Source organism: Salvelinus alpinus, chromosome 9, assembly GCF_045679555.1.
Source record: "Salvelinus alpinus chromosome 9, SLU_Salpinus.1, whole genome shotgun sequence".
Lineage (NCBI taxonomy): Eukaryota > Metazoa > Chordata > Actinopteri > Salmoniformes > Salmonidae > Salvelinus > Salvelinus alpinus.
The window spans coordinates 9,262,846-9,282,636 of NC_092094.1; the positions used below are offsets into that span (position 1 = coordinate 9,262,846).

The window sequence follows — 19,791 nt, forward strand, 5'->3', positions numbered from 1 at the left end:
CCATTGGCTGATAACAGCTGAGGACTGCTAGCCATTGGCTGATAACAGCTGAGGACTGCTAGCCATTGGCTGATAACAGCTGAGGACTGCTAGCCATTGGCTGATAACAGCTGAGGACTGCTAGCCATTGGCTGATAACAGCTGAGGACTGCTAGCCATTGGCTGATAACAGCTGAGGAACTGCTAGCCATTGGCTGATAACAGCTGAGGACTGCTAGCCATTGGCTGATAACAGCTGAGGAACTGCTAGCCATTGGCTGATAACAGCTGAGGACTGCTAGCCATTGGCTGATAACAGCTGAGGACTGCTAGCCATTGGCTGATAACAGCTGAGGACTGCTAGCCATTGGCTGATAACAGCTGAGGACTGCTAGCCATTGGCTGATAACAGCTGAGGACTGCTAGCCATTGGCTGATAACAGCTGAGGAACTGCTAGCCATTGGCTGATAACAGCTGAGGACTGCTAGCCATTGGCTGATAACAGCTGAGGAACTGCTAGCCATTGGCTGATAACAGCTGAGGACTGATACCTTACTGGCAAGCATAAAAACAGTCAACAACTTTGGGAGTATAGACCCCTAGAAATCGGCTGATCTAGTGGCGAAAGTAGGAACTACCGAAAATGCACAGTCAAAGAGGAGAATAATTATCCTGTCAAGGAAATGTTAAAAAAAAAGAATATATATATTGAAATACAATGTGTGTAAATTATAACACAGTAGAGCAGGAAATAAAGAAGTTGATTATAATGATGGACGTGAATGCTGGAATTCAACATTTAACTACTAATTTAACTATGCAAATGAGCAAAAAAGCTGTGTGCATTAAGGAAATAGACGTCTTGGTCACAGATAAGCCTGTCTCTCTAATAAGCGCCTGTTGTGTTCAGTGATTTAAGAAAATAAACGGCTAGGCTATTAATTGAAGTTTTACGGTATCTAAACTAGTAGTAATCATGGCCGAATACCGACCAGGAACGCAGGGCACGTGTCCAGGGGCCCTGACCTACAGGGGGGCCCCCATTGATTTTGTTAGTCACTCACTCAGATATTATTGACATTGCAAAATGTGTAGAATTGCAGGAAATTAGCGGGATTCTGGCAGGATGACCGTCCGTCAATTAGTGGTTTCTCTCTCTCTCTCTCTCCTGCTGCTGTTTCTCCTTGAGACCAGTTAGCCAAACAGTTTTCCATGATGTCAGCCAAACAGTCAGCCAAACAGACCTTGACTGACAGTTGACATCTACAAGGCCGACACTCTGACAATGTTGCTCTGAGAATAATTGACGGTGGAGCTGGTGGATCCGTCACCGTCTGATGATGTCACCAATGGGAGAGGGGCGGGACGCAGGTTGACCACGGAGGTGGTGATGTAGGGCTCGCTCTTCAACGGCACCGTCTCAGAGTCTAGTTTGGCGTTCAGGCTGGAGCGACTGTAGGGGAGAGGACAGAGAGAGACAGAGGGGTGAGGTGTGTGTGTGTGTGTGTGCTTGTGTGTGTGTGTGTTCATGCACTTGACTGTTTATGCTTGTGTGTTTGTGTGTTTATTTGCTGTGTGAGCTTGTGTGTATGTGTGTATGTGAAGGGGTTGATGTGTGTGGGGGGGGGGGGGGGTGTTTGAATGTGTGTGTGAGTGTGTGTGTGTGTGTGTATGTATGTGTGTGTGTGTGTATGTGTGTGTGTGTGTGTGTGTGTGTGTGTGTGTGTGTGTGTGTGTGTGTGTGTGTGTGTGTGTGTGTACACATGTGAGCGTTAATACATGTGGCCCATGCAAGAGTGCTTACGACACTCCTATGTGTTTGTGTGTGGATCTGTCTGTGCGACTACCTGTTGACCACAGGCCTCTCTCTGATCTGGATGGTGGAAAGCTCCTGGTTGTTACAGTTGGGCAGACTGGAGCTCTTCTTCCTGTGTCGTCTGGAGCAGCAGGACGACAGGCCGGAGGGAGACGACGACAGGGACGAGGCTCGAGATCCGGATTTGTTCACCATGGTTACCTCCATACAGTTGGTCTCGAAAGTCTGCTCGTCAATAAACTCATGATTCTGGAGAGAGAGAGAGAAAGAGACATGGAAATCAATGGCCATAGCGGAGGCTGGTGGATGGCGAAATTGGGAGGATGGGCTCCTTGTAATGGATGAATTGGAATGAATGTAACTGTATCAAAACACATTTCATGTTTTCTATGTGAACGATACCTTTCCATTCCAGTCATTAGTATGACCCAGTCCTATCATTTAAAGTGACATCAGTCTCTTATTCCCTGTGAAATGTCTGTTGTTTTTACGGACAGGATTTTGCTGCAAAACCAATTTTCCCAGAGGGCTAATAATAAAGTTGTTTACCTCTTTCTTTTAATCATGCACATAGCTTTAATCACCTGCTGTGCTTTAACGACCCACAATTGGCCAATTTTTTTTGGTAAAGAGACAAATACCTACGTCAAAACCATAGCAACAGTGTTTTGATGATTCATTTAAATGATAAAGTAATACCAGGGGAATAGAAGCATATTGTCCCGGCCCAGACGTCCACATCAAGGACCATCTGTGAAGCTGTTCCTCTTTTCCTGTGTGTTGAATGGGTAATACGACTTGAAGGTCAACTGAGCGTATGACCCAGACTGCACCACCAGATGGCATTATGAAACCATCATGGGTGAATAGCAATAGCTTATTCCGCACATTCTCTCCTTGCCTCCTTCTCAAAAAATGCATTGGAGGAGAAGATCCAAGGTTCTTCGGTTCTTCTCCTCCAGCGCGTTTTGAGAAGGAGACGAGGAAAGAGGAAATGAGGAATAAAGGGAATACAATTTTAGATTCACCCTCTATAGCCTGTGAAGACAACCCGTCTCTGCAAGAGTAGCAAGTATATTATTGTCTTTAAATCAATTTTGTCTTTGGTATAATCTGGCAAGTGCTCTCCCTATACCTCAGTGGTCACCAACCGGTCAACCTTCAAGGCATTCCTAGTTGATCACCAAATATTTCTGTTGAAAGGCCAACGATAAAGGCTTGCGCTCCTTTAAAAAAAAATTGTGTTGCGCTGTTGGTGGTAGGTGCACTTGATTCAGAACCCCTGCACACCGGGTAGGCAAAGTGTTCTCATTTTAAACCATTTCTTTGTCTGAAAAGACAATCTCTGCTTACCTGGCGGACTGGGAGACCTGTGGCTAAAGGAGAGCACCTACTGCTCTGACCAATGCCAATGTGATAGCTCAAATCAATGTGCCTACAGTTTTCCCAACCCACAGCCACAGCAAAGATTGATACAAGCCTTTAGTGAGATTTCATAACTTTTAATAGCTTGATGAGAGAGCGACTGTCAGCAAAGGGCTGCTGTTTTTATGAGTGAGTTCATGTCTAAGTTTTTATTCAGCACTATCAACACCGTTTTTATTCAGCACTATTACAAAACATAAAACGCGGTTGTCCCTTCTTCCACTCGCGCTGCAGCTGCAATGAATGAGTAGCCAAGTGTAGTCCTGCATTTTAACTTGAGTTTTGCCATCAGGTGGAAGACTGTGTCCCCTCTCTCTGGTCAGTCTCATTGGAGGAAAATAAGGAGAAAGCAGGGGCCGTGAGCTAACACTCTTCTGCTCGCTCCCTCCCTCCGCTGAGCCTAATGCCTTGTTCAAAACAACTGGGAACTCGGTAATCTCCGTCTTCCGACCTCAGCGCATTTAAGACAACTGGGAACTCGGGAAAAAACGGGATCCGACAGGGAAAAATGGTTTAGAATGGTCATCCAACTCGGAATTCCAAGTCGGAAACTCGGGCATCTTTTTAGAGCACCGACTTTCCGACCTGACGTCATGATTTAACCTCATCTTCTTTCTTAGAGTTCCCAGTTGTCTTGAAAGCACCATGACCATCAGATGCAGGTACCATCAGTCCAGTAAAATAAAAAAGCTAATTATTTGTAAATTATTAAAATTTATGCTCAGATGTGCCTCACACCAACTGATCTATTTTGTTATCAAAACTCAAGTTTCTTTATTTAAAAAAATACGTTTTTATTTATTTTATTTCACCTTTATTTAACCAGGTAGGCTAGTTGAGAACAAGTTCTCATTTACAACTGCGACCTGGCCAAGATAAAGCAAAGCAGTGCGACACAAACAACAACACAGAGTTACACATGGAATAAACAAGCGTACAGTCAATAACACAATAGAAAAAAAGAAAGTCTATATACAGTGTGTGCAAATAGCATGAGTAGGTAAGGCAATAAATAGGCCATAGTAGCGAAATAATTACAGTTTAGCAAATTAACACTGGAGTGATAGATGAGCAGATGATGATGTGCAAGTAGAAATAGTGGTGTGCAAAAGAGCAGAAAAGTAAATAAAAACAATACGGGGATGAGGTAGGTAGATTGGGTGTGCTATTTACAGATGGGATATACAGTGAGGGAAAAAAGTATTTGATCCCCTGCTGATTTTGTACGTTTGCCCACTGACAAAGAAATGATCAGTCTATAATTTTAATGGTAGGTTTATTTGAACAGTGAGAGACAGAATATCAACAAAAAAATCCAGAAAAACGCATGTCAAAAATGTTATGAATTGATTTGCATTTTAATGAGGGAAATAAGTATTTGACCCCTCTGCAAAACATGACTTAGTACTTGGTGGCAAAACCCTTGTTGGCAATCACAGAGGTCAGACGTTTCTTGTAGTTGGCCACCAGGTTTGCACACATCTCAGGAGGGATTTTGTCCCACTCCTCTTTGCAGATCTTCTTCAAGTCATTAAGGTTTCGAGGCTGACGTTTGGCAACTCGAACCTTCAGCTCCCTCCACAGATTTTCTATGGGATTAAGGTCTGGAGACTGGCTAGGCCACTCCAGGACCTTAATGTGCTTCTTCTTGAGCCACTCCTTTGTTGCCTTGGCCGTGTGTTTTGGGTCATTGTCATGCTGGAATACCTATCCACGACCCATTTTCAATACCCTGGCTGAGGGAAGGAGGTTTTCACCCAAGATTTGACGGTACATGGCTCCGTCCATCGTCCCTTTGATGCGGTGAAGTTGTCCTGTCCCTTTAGCAGAAAAACACCCCCAAAGCATAATGTTTCCACCTCCATGTTTGACGGTGGGGATGGTTTCTTGGGGTCATAGGCAGCATTCCTCCTCCTCCAAACACGGCAAGTTGGGTTGATGCCAAAGAACTCCATTTTGGTCTCATCTGACCACAACACGTTCACCCAGTTGTCCTCTGAATCATTCAGATGTTCATTGGCAAACTTCAGACGGGCATGTATATGTGCTTTCTTGAGCAGGGGGACCTTGCGGGCGCTGCAGGATTTCAGTCCTTCACGGCATAGTGTGTTACCAATTGTTTTCTTGATGACTATGGTCCCAGCTGCCTTGAGATCATTGACAAGATCCTCCTGTGTAGTTCTGGGCTGATTCCTCACCGTTCTCATGATCATTGCAACTCCACGAGGTGAGATCTTGCATGGAGCCCCAGGCTGAGGGAGATTGACAGTTCTTTTGTGTTTCTTCCATTTGCGAATAATCATAGAAACTGTTGTCACCTTCTCACCAAGCTGCTTGGCGATGGTCTTGTAGCCAATTCCAGCCTTGTGTAGGTCTACAATCTTGTCCCTGACATCCTTGGAGAGCTCTTTGGTCTTGGCCATGGTGGAGAGTTTGGAATCTGATTGATTGATTGCTTCTGTGGACAGGTATCTTTTATACAGGTAAGAAACTGAGATTAGGAGCACTCCCTTTAAGAGTGTGCTCCTAATCTCCGTTCGTTACCTGTATGAAAGACACCTGGGAGCCAGAAATCTTTTTTGATTGAGAAGGGGTCAAATACTTATTTCCCTCATTAAAATGCAAATCAATTTATAAAATTTTTGACATGCATTTTTCTGGATATTTTTGTTGTTATTCTGTCTCTCACTGTTCAAATAAACCTACCATTAAAATTATAGACTGATAATTTCTTTGTCAGTGGGCAAACGTACAAAATCAGCAGGGGATCAAATACTTTTTTCCCTCACTGTATGTACAGCTGCAGCGATTGGTTAGCTGCTCAGATAGCTGATGTTTTAAGTTAGTGAGGGAAATATAAGTCTCCAGCTTCAGCGATTTTTGCAATTCGTTCCAGTCATTGGCAGCAGAGAACTGGAAGGAAAGGTGGCCAAAGGAGGTGTTGGCTTTGGGGACGACCAATGAGATATACCTGCTGGAGCGCGTGCTACGGGTGGGTGTTGTTATCGTGACCAGTGAGCTGAGAAATGGCAGAGCTTTACCTAGCATAGACTTACAGATGACCTGGAGCCAGTGGGTCTGGCGACGAATATGTAGCGAGGGCCAGCCGACTAGAGCATACAGGTCGCAGTGGTGAATGGTATAAGGGGCTTTGGTAACAAAACGGATGGCACTGTGATAGACTGCATCCAGTTTGCTGAGTAGAGTATTGGAAGCTATTTTGTAAATGACATCGCCGAAGTCGAGGATCGGTAGGATAGTCAATTTTACAAGGGTATGTTTGGCGGCGTGAGTGAAGGAGGCTTTGTTGCGAAATAGAATGCCGATTCTAGATTTAATTTTGAGTTTAATATGAGTCTGGAAGGAGAGTTTACAGTCTAGCAAGACACCTAGGCATTTGTAGTTGTCCCCATATTCTAAGTCAGAACCGTCCAGAGTAGTGAGGCTAGACGGGCAGGCGGGGGCGGGCAGCGAACGGTTGAAAAGCATGCATTTGGTTTTACTAGCGTTTAAGAGCAATTGGAGGCCACAGAAGGAGTGTTGTATGGCATTGAAGCTTGTTTGGAGTGTCCAAAGAAGGGCCAGATGTATACAAAATGGTGTCGTCTGCGTAGAGGTGGATCAGAGACTCACCAGCAGCAAGAGCGACATCATTGATATATACAGAGAAAAGAGTCGGCCCGAAAATTGAACCCTGTGGCACCCCCATAGAGACTGCCAGAGGTCCGGACAACAGGCACTCCGATTTGACACACTGAACTCTGTCTGAGAAGTAGTTGGTGAACCAGGCGAGGCAGTCATTTGAGAAACCAAGGATGTTGAGTCTGCTGATAAGGATACGGTGATTGACAGAGTCGAAAGCCTTGGCCAGGTCGATGAAGACGGCTGCACAGTATTGTCTCTTATCGTTGTTGGTTATGATGTCGTTTAGGACCTTGAGCGTGGCTGAGGTGGCCCCGTGACCAGCTCGGAAACCGGATTGCACAGCGGAGAAGGTACTGTGGAATTCGAAATGGTCAGTGATCTGTTTATTAACTTGGCTTTCGAAGACTTTAGAAAGGCAGGGCAGGATGGATATAGGTCTATAACAGTTTGGGTCTAGAGTGTCCCCCCCCTTTAAAGAGGGGGATGACCGCGGCAGCTTTCCAATCTTTAGGGATCTCGGACGATACGAAAGAGAGGTTGAACAGACTGGTAATAGGGGTTGCAACAATGCGGCGGATAATTTTAGAAAGAGAGGGTCCAGACTGTCTAGCCCAGCTGATTTATACGGGTTCAGGTTTCGCAGTTCTTTCAGAACATCTGCTATCTGGATTTGGGTGAAGGAGAAGCTGGGGAGGCTTGGGCAAGTAGCTGCGGGGGGTGCGGAGCTGTTGGCCGGGGTTGGGGATAGCCAGGAGGAAAGCATGGCCAGCCATAGAGAAATGCTTATTGAAATTCTCGATTATCGTGGATTTATCGGTGGTGACCGTGTTTCCTAGCCTCAGTGCAGTGGGCAGCTGGGAGGAGGTGCTCTTATTCTCCATGGACTTTACAGTTTTAAATATAATATGGTCTAAGAACAACATTGGCAGGCCAGGAAAAGAGCCAATATGCTGTGATAATGTATTAGGCCTACTGCACAAACCAAATTTGAATTAGGTTCATGTAAAAAAAAATATATATATATACTATATGTTAAAAAAAAATCTGAGCGGTAGATCTCGGCTTACTTTTTGACTGCGAAAGTGATCTTGACTCATAAAAGGTTGGTGATCTACCTCCTAGCCTACTTAATCAGTGCTGTTTCAACTGCTGAATTCTCAGTACTTCTGACTTTAAAGTGTTGGGACATTGACTTTGACTGATTTCAGGTCAGTTGTGATAGTGTTCTGATAATTGGTGGGTGTGTCTGTTGGAGGAGGTATTTTTCTTCACCTCTGCTAGGCAATCATCAATTAGTGCTGAGAGGCGTGTCCTTCACCTCTGCTAGGCAATCATCAATTAGTGCTGAGAGGCGTGTCCTTCACCTCTGCTAGGCAATCAGCAATTAGTGTTAGCAATTATTCATTTTTTTCAGATTATCTAATTTTGCTCTTTTGTAGCTTTGTAAAGTATGCCTTCTATCCCTGTTCGCTCTGTAGGCTTTACAGACGCTTCCCACCCCGTGGCTGCTACCCTTCTAATCTAGTGTACCCTGCACGCACAACCCATATGGAATTCTTAGTCTCCGACAGCCTCTGGAACTGCCAGTCTGTGTGCAAAAAGGATAGTTCATCTCAGCCTTTGTCACCCTAAAGCATCCCAACGTTTTGGCCCTGACAGAGAAATACACTACATGGCCAAAAGTATGTGGACACCTGCTCGTTTAACATCTCATTCCAAAATCATGGGCATTAATATGGAGTTGGTACCGTCTTCGCTGCTATAACAGCCTCCACTTTTCTGGGAAGGCTATCCACTAGATTGAACATTGCTGTGGGGATTTTCTTCCATTCAGCCACAAGAGCATTAGTGAGGTCGGGCACTGATGTTGGGCAATTAGGCCTGGCTCATAGTCAGTATTCCAATTCATCCCAAAGGTGTTCGATGGGGTTGAGGTCAGGGCTCAGTGCAGGCCAGTCAAGTTCATCCACACCGATCTCGACAAACCATTTCTGTATGGACCTCGCTTTGTGCACAGGGGGCATTGTCATCCTGAAACAGGAAAGGGCCTTCCCCAAACATTCGGGCCTAGCCCGAACCATGAAAAACAGCCCCAGACCATTATTTGTCCTCCACCAAACTTTATAGTTGGCACTTTACATTCTGGCAGGTAGCGTTCTCCTGGCATCCGCCAAACCCAGATTCGTCCATCAGACTGCCAGATGGTGAAGCATGATTCATCACTTTAGAGAGCGCGTTTCAACTGCTCCAGAGTCCAATGGCGGTGAGCTTTACACCGCTCCAGACAACTTTTGGCATTGCACATGGTGATCTTAGGTTTGTGTGCGGCTGCTTGGCCATGGAAACCCATTTCATGAAGCTCCCGACGAACCGTTCTTGTGCTGACGTTGCTTCCGGAGGCAGTTTGGAACTGGGTAGTGAGTGTTGCAACCGTGGACAGACCATTTTTACGCATTACGCGCTTTAGCACTCGGCGGTCCCGTTCTGTGAGCTTGTGTGGCCTACCACTTCGCGGCTGATCTTGAATTTGTATTTTTTATTCTATGGCTGTGTGCTCGATTTTATACACCTGTCAGCAACAGGTGTTGCTGAAATATTCGTTTCCACTCATTTGAAAGGTTGTCCACACACCTTTGTCCACATACCCCAGAAAACACTCCTACTCCAGCTGCTCTCTCTTCATCTGACTATGTGAACTCTCATATTCCGAGAGCATCTGGTCATTGTGGTGGTGTCACAGGGATACTTATTTCTCCTGAATTGATATTTTCGATTTTCTCGCCCCACTCTCACCTTTCCATCTCCTCAATTGAATGTAACTTGTCCACTTGTTCACTGAAACTTAACATTGTTGCCATCTAACGGCCACCAGGTGACCTTGGAGAGTTCCTCAATGAGTGTGACACCTTGATAAGCAAATTTCCCTACGATGGCTCACCATTTATCCTACTGGGTGCCTTCAATCTCATTTTTTTCTCCCTCTCTCCCTACCCACTAAGCCCCTAACCAGATGGTATTTTAATCGTCTCTCTCTCTCCCACTAATCTCTCCCTTCTCCTAAATCCTTCTCCCTGCTGTCTCCTGACTCTCTCTCTCTCCTGCCTCTTTGACCCTACTCTCCTCCCTTTCTGTCTCCTTTTGATTTTCACTGTCCACTTTCCTCCCAACCTGCTCGATCCTCCCCTCCTGCTCTGTGGCTGAGTGACTCACTGCGTGGCTCACAGAATAGAGCTGCGGGCAGCTGAGCAAAAATGGAGGAAAACCAAACTTCCTTCCATTACCTTACCTTCCTTACATTAACTTTTTCTTCTGTTTCCACTGCTAAAGCCGCTTTCTATCACTCTAAATTCCACGCCTCTGCCTCCAAACCTGGGAAACTCTTTTCAAACTCCTCTCTCTCTGCAGACGACTTTGTCAACCACTTTCTTTGACGTCATCCACTCCTTATTCACACAGCCTACTGAGTCCACTGGTCCCACTCACACAGAACTACCCTACGCCTTGACCTCTTTCTACCTTCTCTCTCCAGATGAAATCCTGCGACTAGTGATGTCCAGCCGCCTGCCCACCTGCCCACTTGACCCCATCCCCTTTTCTTTGGAGACCTCCCATTCCTCACTTCCCTCATTAACTCATCCCTGACCACTGGCTGCGTCCCCTCTGACTTCAAGATGTCCAGAGTCGCTCCCCTCCACAAGAAACCAACCCTTGATCCCTCTGATGTCAAACTACAGACTGGTATCCCTTCTTTCTTTTCTTTCCAAAACACTTGAGCGTGCTGTTTCTGATCAACTCTCTTGTTATCTCTCTCAGAATGACCTTCTTGACCCTGAACAGTCAGGCTTCAAGACGGGTCACTCAACTGAGACTGCTCTCCACTTTTTTCACAGAGGCTCTCCGCTCTGCCAATGCTGACTCTCTCTCCTCTGTTCTCATCCTCCTAGATCTATCCACTGCCTTCAACACCGTGAACCATCAGCTCCTCCTCTCCACCCTCTCAGGGCTGGGCGTCCTACCAGGTGGCTTGGAGAGGATCTGTGTCTGCACCACGTGTTATCACTAATAGTGTCCCCCGGGGCTTGGTTCTAGCTCCTCTCATCTTCTCTCTATACACCAAGTCACTTGGCTCTGTTATATCCCCCCATCGTCTCTCCTATCATTGCTATGCAGATGACACTCAACTTCTCTCATTCCCCCTTCTAACACCCAGGTGGCGACATGCATCTCTGCGTTCCTGGCAGATATCTCAGCTTGGATTTCAGTCCACCACCTCAAGCTCAAGCTCGACAAGACAGAGCTGCTCCTCCTCCCGGGGAAGGCCTGCACGCTCCAAGACCTCTCCATCACGGTCGACAACTACCACAGTGCCCCCCTCCCAGAGTGAAAAGAACCTTGGCGTGACCCTGGACAACGCCCTGTAATTCTCTGCAAATATATAAACAGTGACTCGCTCCTGCAGGCTCATGTTCTACAACATCCGTAGAGTACGACCTTTCCTCACACAGGAAAGAGTGCAGGTCCTAATCCAGGCATCTGAACTACTACAACTCTCTGTTGGCTCCCAACTCGTGACATTAAACCCCAGCAATTTATCCAGAAAGCTGCAGCTCCCATGTCACCCCGGTCCCCCGTACACTCCATTGGCTCTCAGTGGAAGCTCGGATCCACTACAAGACAAAGGTGCTTGCCTACGGAGCAGCAAGGGGAACTGCCCCTCTCTACCTTCAGACTATGCTCAAAGCCTACATCCCAACCTCACTCCTTTCTGCCACCTTTTGGTCTCTTGGCCGTCCCTAAAGCTCTTTTCTGTCCTGGCACCCCAATGGTGGAAGCAGCTTCCCCCTGATGCTAGGACACTGAGGAGGCTGGTGGGAGGAGCTTTAGGAGGACATGGCTCATTGTAATGGCTAGAAAGTATTAAATGAAAAGTACTCAAACGTGGTTTCCATATGTTTTATGTGTTCGATACCTTTCCATTGATTCCATTCCAGCCATTACAATGAGCCTGTCCTCCTATTGCTCCTCCCACCAGCCTCCACTGCTAGGACAGCAGAGTCACTGCCCATCTTCCGCTAATGCCTGAAACTCTACCTCTTCAAAGAGTATCTTAAATATGACACCTCAGTCTTACCCACCACAATAAAAAAAAATTAAAACTAGCACTGACTTTGCTGATAGCCTCTTTAATGTAATGTAATGTAATGTAATTACTGCAACTGTTGTCTGACCTAGCTACTGTATTTTAAGATTAATGCACTAATGTAAGTCACTCTGGATAAGAGAGTCTGCTAAATGGCTAAAATGAAATTGTATATTTTTCAGGAAGATGTTCCCTCCCATTTTCCGTAGTTCCCTCCCATTCATCAATCTGAAACAATTGAGTAGGTGTAAAGGTCAGCTCCACCTAGATCCCATCATAATGCTTTTTTATATATCCCGTCCAATCAGATCTTCTAAGGGGAGTAAACAAGGACGGAGGGGAGGGAACAGCTCCACCCTTCTCCTGAAGTTGGAAGTTGCACATTCCGTGATGGACTTAACAATGGTGGAAAAGTCCCTTCAGCCAATGCTTACACTTGTTCTGTGGGAGAAGTGTGGAGAATCGGCAAGCAACCAAGCTCTCTCTTGCTCTTGCTCTTGCTCTCGCTCTCTCGCTCTCTCAATTCAAGGGGCTTTATTGGCATGGGAAACATATGTTAACATTACCAAAGTAAGTGAAGTAGATAATATACAAACGTGAAATAAACAATAAAAATGAAAAGTAAACATTACACTCATAGAAGTTCCAAAAGATTACAAATGTCATATTATGTATATATGATACAGTGTTATAACGATGTGCAAATGGTTAAAGTACAAAAGGGAATATAAATAAACATGAATACAGTTGTATTTACAATGGCGTTTGTTCTTCACTGGTTGCCCTTTTCTTGTGGCAACAGGTCACAAATCTTGCTGCTATGATGGCACACTGTGATATTTCACCCATTAGATATGGGAGTTTATCAAAATTGGGTTTGTTTTCTAATTCTTTGTGGATCTGTGTAATCTAAGGGAAATATGTGTCTCTAATATGGTCATACATTTGGCAGGAGGTTAGGAAGTGCATCTCAGTTTCCACCTCATTTTGTGGGCAGTGTGCTCATAGCCTGTCTTCTCTTGAGAGCCAGGTCTGCCTATGGCGGCCTTTCTCAATAGCAAGGCTATGCTCACTGAGTCTGTACATGGTCAAAGCTTTCCCTAAGTTTGGGTCAGTTACAGTGGTCAGGTATTCTGCCACTGTGTACTCTCTGTTTAGGGCCAAATAGAATTCGAGTTTGCTCAGTTTTTTTGTTAATTCTTTCCAATGTGTCAAGTAATTATCTCTTTGTTTTCTCATGATTTGGTCGGGTCTAATTGTGTTGCTGTCCTGGGGCTCTGTGGGGTCTGTTTGTGTTAGTGAACAGAGCCGCAGGACCAGCTTGCTTAGGGGACTCTTCTCCAGGTTCATCTCTCTGTAGGTGATGGCTTTGTTATGGAAGGTTTGGGAATAGCTTCCTTTTAGGTGGTTGTAGAATTTAACAGCTCTTTTCTGGATTTTGATAATTGGCGGGAATCAGCCTAATTCTGCTCTGCATGCATTATTTGGTGTTTTACGTTGAACACTGAGGATATTTTTGCAAAATTCTGCATGCCGTCTCAATTTGGTGTTTGTCCCATTTTGTGAATTCTTGGTTGGTGAGCCATTTCAACCGGGCCATTTTTAATCAATTCTAGTAGGGTGAGGCCGGGTACTGCAGACTGTTCTAGTGCCCTCGCCAATTCGTTTATATATATGTTGAAGAGGGTGAGTCTTAACTTCTTATGGCTGCAGGGGCAGTATTGAGTAGCTTGGATGAAAGGTGCCCAGAGGTGCCCATAGTAAACTGCCTGCTCCTCAGTCCCAGTTGCTAATATATGCATATTATTATTAGTATTGGATAGAAAACACTCTGACGTTTCTAAAACTGTTTGAATGATGTCTGTGAGTATAACAGAACTCATATGGCAGGCAAAAACCTGAGAAAAAATCCAAACAGGAAGTGGGAAATCTGAGGTTGGTCGATTTTCAACCCAGCCCCTATTGAATACACAGTGGGATATGGATCTGTTTGCACTTCCTACGGCTTCCACTAGATGTCAACAGTCTGTAGAACCTTGTCTGATGCCTCTACTGTGAAGTGGGGCCGAAGGAGACAGGAATGAGTCAGGTCTGCCATGAGGTGACCATGCTCTGACCATGCGCGTTCACATGAGAGGGAGCTCTGTTCCATCGCACATCTGAAGGCAATGAAATTCTCCGGTTGGAACGTTATTGAAGATTTATGTTAAAAACATTCTAAAGATTGATTCAATACATCGTTTGACATGTTTCTACTGACTGTTATGGAACTTTTTGACATTTCGTCTGCTTTTAGTGAATGCGCTTCCTGACTTTGGATTTGTTTACCAAACACGCTAACAAAAATAGCTATTTGGACATAAATGATGGACATTACCGAACAAAACAAACATTTCTTGTTGAAGTGGGAGTCCTGGGAGTGCATTCCGATGAAGATCAGCAAAGGTAAGTGAAGATTTATGATACTATTTATGAGTTTTGTTGACTGCACAATTTGGCGGGTAACTGTATGGCTTCTTTTTGTGGCTGAACGCTGTTCTCAGATTATTGAATATTGTGCTTTTGCCGTAAAGCTTTTTGAAATCTGACACAGCGGTTGCATTAAGAACAAGTGTATCTTTAATTCTATGTAAAACATGTATCTTTCATCAAAGTTTATGATGAGTATTTATGTTATTTTACGTGGCTCTCTGCAATTTCTCCGGATATTTTGAGGGCATTTCTGAACATGGCACCAATGTAAACTGAGGTTTTTGGATATAAATATGAACTTTATCGAACAAAACATACATGTATATGTATTGTGTAACATGAAGTCCTATGAGTGTCATCTGATGAAGATCATCAAAGGTTAGTGATTAATTTTATCTCTATATCTGTTTTTTGCTGGAAAAATGGCTGTGTTTTCTGTGATTTGGCGGTGACCTACATAATCGTTTGTGGTGCTTTCGCTGTAAAGCCTATTTGAAATCGGACACTTTGGTGGGATTAACAACAAGATTACCTTTAAAATTGTATAAGATACATGTATGTTTGAGGAATTTTAATTATGAGATTTCTGTTGTTTGAATATGGCGCCCTGCACTTTCACTGGCTGTTGTCATATCATCCCGTTAATGGGATTGCAGCCATAAGAAGTTTTAAGCTGCATCCCTATCTCACCCCACGGCCCTGTGGGAAGAAATGTGTGTCTTTTTGCCTATTTTAACCGCACACTTGTTGTTTGTGTACATGGATTTCATAATGTCGTATGTTTTTCCCCAACACCACTTTCCATCAATTTGTATACTAGACACTCATGCCAAATTGAGTTGAAGGCTTTTCTTGAAATCTACAAAGCATGAGAAGACTTGGCCTTTGTTTTTATTGGTTTGTTTGTCAATTAGGGTGTGCAGGGGGAATACGTGGTCTCTCGTTGGATAATTTGGTAAAAAGCCAATTTGACAATTTGCTCAGTACATTGTTTTCACTGAGGAAATGTACGAGTCTGCTGTTAATGATAATGCAGAGGGTTTTCCCAAGGTTTCTGTTGACGCATATCCCACATTAGTTATTCTCTGTCTCTGTCTCTCAATTCAAGTTCAATTTAAGGGCTTTATTTTGCATGGGAAACATATGTTAACATTGCCAAAGCAAATGAAGTAGACAATAAACAATCAAATTAACAGTAAACATTACACACACAAAAGTTCCATAGGAACAAAGGCATTTCTCTCTCTCTCCTGCTTCCTGCTCATGTTTTTCTCCTCAGTCAACATACATAATGCACGCCGCACTAAGGGCTATGATGCAGACATTTATTCTACCATATAGAACAGCATGTAGGGGTGTGTGTGTGTGTGTGTGTGTGTGTGTGTGTGTGTGTGTGTGTGTGCGTGTGTGCGTGCGTGCGTGCGTGCGTGCGTGCGTGCGTGCGTGTGTGTTTGTCATGGCTAACATAAGAGACAGGCTTTATATCTCTGAATTATACATACATGTAAAATGAAGTATGCTTGTCTGGTTTGAAGGCACAACGTTACTGCGCTGGCAGAATACATGTTATCTTAGGCATGCTGGGAAGCAGGGGGTGGTAAAGGTTATGGTTAAGGGTTATGGTTAGGGGTTATGGTTATGGTTATAGTTACGGCTAGGGGTTATGGTTAGGGGTTATGGTTAGGGGTTATGGTTATAGTTATGGCTAGGGGTTATAGTAAAGTTTATGGTTAAGGGTTATGGTTATGGTAAAGGTTAGGGTTAAGGGTTATGGTTATGGTAAAGGTTAGGGTTAGGGGTTATGTTTATGTTTATGGTAAAGATTATGGTTAAGGGTTATGGTAAAGGTTATGGTTAAGGGTTATGGTTATGGTAAAGGTTATGGTTAAGGGTTATGGTTATGGTAAAGGTTATGGTTAAGGGTTATGGTTATGGTAAAGGTTATGGTTAAGGGTTATGGTTATGTTTATGGTAAAGGTTATGGTTAGGGGTTATGGTTATGGTTATGGTAAAGGTTAGGGTTAAGGGTTATGGTTATGGTAAAGGTTATGGTTAGGGGTTATGGTAAAGGTTATGGTTAGGGGTTATGGTAAAGGTTATGGTTAGGGGTTATGGTAAAGGTGTTCTTACTGTGGTCTTCTCCAGGCAGTGTAGAAGGTGGTGATGATGGCTCTCAAAGGGAATGTTGGGTTTTCCCACTAGGAGCTGTCCTGCTTCCTTGGATGCCTTGGGGTACACAGAGAGAAGAAGACAGAGAATGGGAATTAGGGCAAAACATTACTGAGGGAAAAACTCTGAGCAGAGGAGTGTTAGGCATGGGCCAGCTGTAGAAAACCACACCCAGTGCTGAAATGAAGAAGCCTAGCCTGCAATGGTTCTTAGATGACCCTATGGAAGATACACTATATGACCAAAAGTATGTTGACACCCGCTCGTCAAACATCTCATTCCAAAATCATGAGCATTAATATGGAGTTGGTCACTATTTTGCTGCTATTACCAGCCTCCACTCTTCTGGGAAGGCTTTCCACTGGATGTTGGGACATGGTTGCAGGGACTTGCTTCCATTCAGCCACAAGAGCATTAGTGTAGTCGGGCACTGATGTTGGGCGATTAGGCCTGGCTTGCAGTCAGTGTTCCAATTCATCCCAAAGGTGATCGATGGAGTTAAGGTCAGGGCTCTGTGCAGGCCAGTCAAGTTCTTCCACACCGATCTCGACAAACCATTTATGGTTGGACCTCGATTTGTGCACGGAGGCATTGTCATGCTGAAACAGGAAAGGGACTTCCCCAAACTGTTGCCACAAAGTTGGAAGCACAGAATCATCTAGAATGTTATTGTATGCTGTAGAGTTAAGATTTCCCTTCACTGGAACTAAGGTGCCTAGGTCAAACCATGAAAAACAGCCCCAGACTATTATTCCTCCTCCTCCTAACTTTACAGTTGCGCTGTGCATTTGGGCAGGTAGCGTTCTCCTGGCATCCGCCAAACCCAGATTTGTCCGTCTGACTGCCAGATGGTGAAGCGTGATTCATCACTCCAGAGAACACATTTCCACTGCTTCAGAGTACAATGGCGATGAGCTTTACACCACTCCAGCCGATGCTTAACATTGCACATGGTGATCTTAGGTTTGTGTGTGGCTGCTCACTGTTCTTGTTGTAGATGTATCTTCCAGAGGCAGCTTGGAACTCGTTAGTGAGTCTTGCAGACGATTTTTATGAGCTACACGCTTCAGCACTCGGCAGTCCCCGTTCTGTGAGCTTGTGTGGCCTACCACTTCACGGCTGAGCCGTTGTTGCTCCTAGACATTTCCACTTCACAATAACATCACTTACAGTTAACCAGGGCAGCTGTAGCAGAGCAGAAATTTGACGAACTGACTTGTTGGAAAGGTGGCATCCTATGACGGTGTTGAAAGTCACTGAGCTCTTCAGTAAGGCCCATTCTACTGCCAATGTTTGTCTGTGGAGATTGCATGGCGGTGTGCTCGATTTTATACACCTGTCGGCAAAGGGTGTTGCTGAAATATCCGAATCCACTCATTTGAAGGGGTGTCCACATACTTTTGTATATATAGTGTATGTTAGTCTGTAGCAGCAAAGCCATCAACTGGACAATATACTACCAATGGGAAAAGCTGGTTGAAATGAAGTCCAGTTTATTATGGCATTTCAACCAGTTGGTTGGGTGACCAGTACACATAATACACCAATTAAACAACAGAGTTCAGAGGAGGTGTAAACCGAGTGACAAGCAGCCAGGTGTTCAGCTGAAACCTATGTGACTCCTTCTATCTTTTCCCTACAAACACTGTTGGACCCTCCAGGATGAAGTTTCCCCTAGGTACAGGTCTAGGATCAGCTTTTCCACCCCAATCTTAAATATAAATTTAAAACTGACCGAAGATCAGCATCTAGGGGAAACTTCACCCTACACCCTGTGTGACAGACAGCACAGCTTGGTTATGATGAGTCAATGTGAGTGATACCTCCAATTCGCCAGCAGGGGGAGTAACAGAGTGGAGAGCTGGTCCTGATAGAGTTTTGAAAGCGCATGTCAATGCTGTTGCTGAGACAGAGGTGAGTGGCGCTGTCAAGACAGTCTACGACGAAGCCGAATATACTGGAGCACTGGAATGGGAGCAGCAACGGGCGACAGACCCTGGTGTTATGCCATAAGCAGTCCCCCTGATGTTACGCCATAAGCAGCCCCCGTGGTCACAACATGGCTCTGAGCAGAGAGACATGCAGCACTGGTCACGGGCCGATGATGAGCCCCCCAACCGGTCGGCTCTGTTACAGTACCTCTTCCAGAGAGTTGTGGATCCGGAAATGACCGTTGTAGTGTTTGTAGTGCATAGAGGCGGTAGTGACCGTTGTAGTGTTTGTAGTGCATAGAGGCGGTAGTGACCGTTGTAGTGTTTGTAGTGCATATACGCGGTAGTGACCGTTGTAGTGTTTGTAGTGCATAGAGGCGGTAGTGACCGTTGTAGTGTTTTGTAGTGCATAGAGGCGGTAGTGATCGTTGTAGTGTTTGTAGTGCATAGAGGCGGTAGTGACCGTTGTAGTGTTTGTAGTGCATAGAGGCGGTAGTGACCGTTGTAGTGTTTGTAGTGCATAGAGGCGGTAGTGACCGTTGTAGTGTTTGTAGTGCATAGAGGCGGTAGTGACCGTTGTAGTGTTTGTAGTGCATAGAGGCGGTAGTGATCGTTGTCGTGTTTGTAGTGCATATACGCGGTAGTGACCGTTGTAGTGTTTGTAGTGCATAGAGGCGGTAGTGACCGTTGTAGTGTTTGTAGTGCATATACGCGGTAGTGACCGTTGTAGTGTTTGTAGTGCATAGAGGCGGTAGTGACCGTTGTAGTGTTTGTAGTGCATAGAGGCGGTAGTGACCGTTGTAGTGTTTGTAGTGCATATACGCGGTAGTGACCGTTGTCGTGTTTGTAGTGCATATACGCGGTAGTGACCGTTGTAGTGTTTGTAGTGCATAGAGGCGGTAGTGACCGTTGTAGTGTTTGTAGTGCATAGAGGCGGTAGTGACCGTTGTAGTGTTTGTAGTGCATATACGCGGTAGTGACCGTTGTAGTGTTTGTAGTGCATAGAGGCGGTAGTGACCGTTGTAGTGTTTGTAGTGCATAGAGGCGGTAGTGACCGTTGTAGTGTTTGTAGTGCATATACGCGGTAGTGACCGTTGTAGTGTTTGTAGTGCATAGAGGCGGTAGTGACCGTTGTAGTGTTTGTAGTGCATAGAGGCGGTAGTGACCGTTGTCGTGTTTGTAGTGCATATACGCGGTAGTGACCGTTGTAGTG

General features: G+C 44.9%; 1 protein-coding gene across 1 annotated transcript in view; it reads right to left on the reverse strand.

Moving 5' to 3' along the window:
- Positions 1-458: 458 nt before the first annotated feature.
- Positions 459-19,791, reverse strand: part of LOC139584253 (A-type voltage-gated potassium channel KCND2-like) — a 138,697-nt gene continuing 119,364 nt past the window's right edge. The window contains exons 4-6 of the mRNA XM_071415873.1: positions 16,609-16,704; positions 1,828-2,045; positions 459-1,433 (exon numbers count right to left, since the gene is read on the reverse strand). Coding sequence (XP_071271974.1) covers positions 1,244-1,433; positions 1,828-2,045; positions 16,609-16,704 — 504 coding nt within the window. The 3' untranslated portion in view covers positions 459-1,243. The remainder of the gene's footprint in view (positions 1,434-1,827; positions 2,046-16,608; positions 16,705-19,791) is intronic.